This window comes from Anas platyrhynchos, chromosome 21 (assembly GCF_047663525.1).
Source record: "Anas platyrhynchos isolate ZD024472 breed Pekin duck chromosome 21, IASCAAS_PekinDuck_T2T, whole genome shotgun sequence".
Lineage (NCBI taxonomy): Eukaryota > Metazoa > Chordata > Aves > Anseriformes > Anatidae > Anas > Anas platyrhynchos.
In genome coordinates, this window is record NC_092607.1 from 8,170,339 (window position 1) to 8,175,306 (window position 4,968).

The 4,968-nt window shown below is 51.5% G+C and overlaps 1 protein-coding gene across 1 annotated transcript; it reads right to left on the reverse strand.

The window, feature by feature from the left end:
* Positions 1 to 680: 680 nt before the first annotated feature.
* Positions 681 to 4,364, reverse strand: MAFB (MAF bZIP transcription factor B). The gene has a single exon (XM_005012046.5). It carries the CDS (start codon positions 3,677 to 3,679, stop codon positions 2,744 to 2,746), a length of 936 nt encoding a protein of 311 aa, XP_005012103.1. The 5' UTR covers positions 3,680 to 4,364; the 3' UTR covers positions 681 to 2,743.
* Between the last annotated feature and the right edge of the window lie 604 nt (positions 4,365 to 4,968).

The following is a 4,968-nucleotide window of genomic DNA, read 5'->3' on the forward strand; positions in this document are numbered from 1 at the left end:
GGAGCTGCTGGGGCTTTGGGGTGCTGCAAAGCCCCGGGGGTGCTGAGGGTAGAGTTGCCCCCATCTCCACATGCATCTAAAGAGTCTTCTAGACTGCATGTTACTCATGCTTAAAAAGAAAATAAAAATAATTAAAACAAAAATAAAAATAAGGCCAGAATAATTAAAACTTGCAGATGGAGAGGAAGAAAGAGGAAAGTGAATGGCAAGCCCAGATCCCAAAGGAGCAGGGGTAAAGGGGACAGACTTGGCTAAGTCCTCTCCTTTTTTTTTTTTTTTTAAATGTAAAAAGGGGAGAAAAAAAAATCACTCAAGTGCTTGCACTTTCCCTTCACTCCCTCCCCGGAGCCACTCAGGCCAGAGGGGCCGCAGCGGGCAGGGATGCAGCCGAGCCCGGCGCGGTGCTCTGCGGGTGGGATGCTGGGGCAAGGCGGGGAGAATGCAGGGGGGGTGCTGGGGGGCAGCAGGGGAAGGAGCCGGGACCCTGCGGGCAGGAGGCAGCAGCGATCCCGAGCCGCCGCAGCAGCTGCGCAAAGCCCCATTTAAAGCCCAGCGGCGGGCGGCTGCCTTGGCTGGACAGCAGTCGGAGGATAGGTTAAGGTCCAACAGTTTTTCTTCCTTCTTTTTTTTTTTTTTTTTCCGGAACACGAGACGTCAGAGAAGCAGGTCTCTCCAAGAAATGCCATTTCAATGATTTTAATAAGCAAAATAGGAAACAATTTTAATAACCAAAAACAGAAACCAGTCTGAATAAAACTACAATAGACCAGGTTTTTTAATATTTTTCATATCATAAGCAGGATTTGAAATTGATCCCTTCAGAACTTTACATGAAATAAAAACAATTTTTTTCCGCTGCTGCAATGTTTTGATTTCAACACAGTTGAATCAGTAAAAACCAAAGATCGTTTTCTGATGCATGACTAATATCCACAATATTTAAAACTGCAAGCACCATGCTGTTCATTACAATCTTGTTATTACTGTTAATTTATAAACTAATACAAACTTAAAATGCATCCGGCCAGCAGTGCCAGCTATCCTAAAAGGAAACTAAAAAATAAGTTTTCATTTTGGTATTTTTGTCAGTGCAACGTAAATCCTTTTACTGACCTGCAGGAGGAAAAAAAAAAAAGTAATAAAAACACCCATAAGACTCCCAACTACTACTACTATACAACTGCAAATAAATTTTGGCTAAAACTTTCACTCGCTGCGTAGGGAAGCAGAGAAGCAGATTACAAATCATTGCAAAAGAATACACTTAAAAGTTGCAGTATGTCTTCTCAAATAAAAGTTTTAGTTTTATATGCTTTTCCAGCCCACTCATCTACTGCTACCATTGAGAAACCTAACTCCATGGGGACACGGACCACTTGCTGCCGTGCGACTTGCCTCGTAACCAGGAGGGTGGCTTTTTCCCTATTTACTGAAAATGCAGGGGCAGCTTTTTCTGAAAAGGAAAATATGTCTCGTCCATCCCTCGTTTCCTGAGTTTACAATCAGAAGGGAGGCTGCATGGCCAGGTCTAACCACTACAGGCTGGGAATCGTCCTGAAGGAAAGAGCTTCGCTGCCACTTTAAGGCATGCAGTAGGCTCTAGTGACCGATGAGAGTTTTTCCCTCTTAAGTTTAGGTTTGTCAATGCCATTCAGGCGTTTTATCTTCTGCCCCAACAAACAAAAACCAAAATGAAAACTAAAAAAAATACAACTTAAAAGTGCACCAGATATACAAAGTTTTTTTTTTCTCCTTTTTTTTTTTTTGAATGCAAAATGCCCATAACTTCTTTTTAAGTATCTCTTTAATACCAAACAAACCGTATAACCAGCCTGCTGAAATGTTGTTTTTGTTTTTTGTTTTTCCTGTGCGGTTTGAAGTAGCAGATATTTACAAGCTAACAACCATAAAAGAAAAATAAGAGCAAAACCAACGAACAAAACTGCACAAGCAGTAAAAAGTTTTGATAACTTGTGATGCTTTTCTTATCGATGAAACAAAACAACAACAGAAATCTATGATCGATGATCAACATGCTAAAGTTAAACAAGAAAATGGTACAAAATAGAAATTATTACCATACATGTCCAGCATGCAGGATTAATATTTTTAATGCAGATTTTCGTATTTTTCTATATAATCAAGCAGGCAATAAAACTGATGAGTTTTTCTTTCTTTCCTTTCTTAGATTGAATGTCCCATCTGAGTCCTGTAACTTATTTCTCAAAGCAGGCAATATATGAAGAGTTTGCATATATTGTCCTTTTTATTTATTCTCTTTTTCCAAGCAGGTAAATTGTGCATGAGATGGTGCTGTATATGTCCTCTCTTTCCGAGCAGACAGTATGTTATAGATGGCTTGTTCATTGTCCTTTTTTATTATTATTCTCTTAAAGTCCATCTTGTTCTGCAAGCAAGCGATCTATAAAACGCTTCACTTGTCCTTTCCTCCTTTGCCTCTGCCTCGGTCCCTCTCTCTAACTCACAAACGAAAGTCAAAAAGTTGCACTTTACCTCTCCCGTCCCCACCCCCAGCCTACTTTTCCCACAGCTAATCTAGAAGTTTGGATGCTGCAAAAAAATCAAGTCTCTATTTTTCTCTCCTTCTTTCTCTCTAGTCAAGCAGACAGATGGATGAAGATGTCAGAAGAGGATGGGAGCGGGGGGGAAGGTGATGGGGGTCGGGATTCAGGTGTGGGGTAGGTTTTTTTTGTTTTGTTTTTTAATTATTTTTGTTAAGCACTCACATGAAGAACTCAGGGGAAGACGGGTTGTCACTGGTGGAGCCGGCCTCTCTGAAGCCATTGCTGGCAAGTTTCTCACACTTGAGCTTGTAGGCGTCTCTCTCTCTGGCGAGCCGGGTCACTTCTTGCTTGAGCTGTTCCACCTGCTGAATGAGCTGGGTCTTTTCATTCTCCAGGTGGTGTTTCTGCTGGACACGTTTGTACCTGCAGGACTGGGCATAGCCCCTGTTCTTCAAGGTCCTCCTCTTCTGCTTGAGGCGGATCACCTCGTCTTTGGTGAAGCCTCGGAGGTGCCTGTTGAGCTCCCTCACGGACATGGAGACCAGCTGGTCATCGGAGAACCGGTCTTCCACGCTGCTGGAGGGGGGATGCTGCTGGTGCGAGTTCTGGAGCTGCTGGGAGGAGTTGGAGGAGGTGGAAGGGGTGGGAGAGGCCTGGTGGTGGTGATGATGGTGGTGATGAGGGTGCCCGCTGCCGGCCAGGTCTTCATGAGTGACCGCGGGGTACTGGTGGTGGTGTTGGTGATGGTGATGATGATGATGGTGGTGGGCCCGGAAGCTCTCAAAGCCTTGCAGCTGCTGGGACACCTGGTGGGACCCAATGAGGGCTTCAACCGCGTCCTCCGGGGTGAGGTTCAGCGCCTCGGGGTTCATCTGCTGGTAGCTGTTGGCCATCCAGTACAGGTCCTCCAAGTGGGTCTTCTGCTCGGTAGGGCTGAAGCTGGGCGAGGAGGGCACAGAGCTGCAGGGAGTGCTGATGGGGGTGGACGAGACGGAGCCGGCAGGCTGCAGGCGGGTGCAGTGCCTGCCCGAGCGGTCGTTCCTGCCCAGGGGCTCCTTCTTCACGTCGAACTTCATCAGGTCGAAGTCGTTGACATACTCCATGGCCAGGGGGCTGGTGGGCAGCTCGGCTCCGATGCTGAGCTCTCCGGCCATCGCTGTCTTGGGGGCACCTCTCCGGGCGGAGGGGGCTGGAGACCTCACTCCAGCGTGCAGCCTGGCAGAGGGCTGCCCGCTCTCCTTTACTCCAAAGAAACTTGGCCTCGGCTTCCTCGCTTTCCTTTCCGCCGCTCCCCCCTCGGCCGCCTCCTTCTCCCGGCTTCTTGGGGCTTCTCGTTTCGGAGCAACAAAGCCCGAGGACGCCCGGCCGCCTGCTGCCTTTCGGTGCGGGCTCGCAGCGCACGGCGGGCTGCGGCAGCTCCTAGCACTCAGCCGCCGGGCTGCACGCCGAAAGGAGCAGCGGCAGCAGCAGGAGGGCAAAAGCAAAGCAAAACAAAGATGCTGCCTCCGGGTCGGCGCTGGAAGAAGGCCGGTGCGCGGCGTCTAACCCGTGCCCCCGTCCGCGGTTTGTAAGTCCGGAGCCTCTCCTCTCCCCGCAGCCGCGGAGCTCCGCAGCCTGCCGCAACTTTCCAGCCCGAGCGCGCTTCGGGCTTTGCACGGGAGTTTTCGGCGGAGCAGGGGAAGGGGAGGAGGGAAGAGGGAGGGGAAGGAAGGAGGAGAAAAAGGCGAAAAAAAAAAAAAGGAGAAAAGGGGGGACGAGGGGAGGAAAAAAAAAAAAAAAAAAAACAAAAAACAGGGCTCCGCTGGTAGCTGCCGCCTCCAGCGCTCGTTGTGCAGCTGTGCTTCGCAGCGCAGCCCCCCTTGGCTTCTTATACGGCCGTGCCCGCCGACAGCGCGGCGGGGGCCGGGGCCGGCGGCGGCCTCGCCAATGGCAGAGCGGCGGCGGGGCCGGGCCGAGCCGGGCCGGGCCGGGCCGGGCTGGGCGGCAGCGGCGGGGGCGGCGGGGGCGGGCGGCGCCGTGACAGCTCCGCAGCGCCAGCTGAGCGGCCGCCGCTCCCAGCCCCGCTCCTCCCGGTGCTCCCCCCTCCCGCGCCACCGCCTCTTTTATTTATTTATTCTTATTTATTCTCTTCCCCCCCCACCCCCCCTCCTCTCACCCCTCTCCGTTCGTTTTCGGCCTCGGCAATCCGCAAAGGAGGAGGGCTCGGGGCCATCCTGCCCGTCCCTTTGTTCTAAATATAACAAAGTCCCTTCGTGCCCGCTGCCGGCCCGGAGCGAATTGCGAGCGGTCAGCTTACCCCCAGCCCCCGCACACGCGGAGCCGCTTCCAACTTTATGGAAACGGCCCCGGTGCGAGGGCAGCGCGGGGAAATGCCCCAAAATGCCCCGAACGCGCCCCGGGTCCGGCCGGCAGCGAGCGCGGGGCCGCGGGAGGTGCCCGGGGA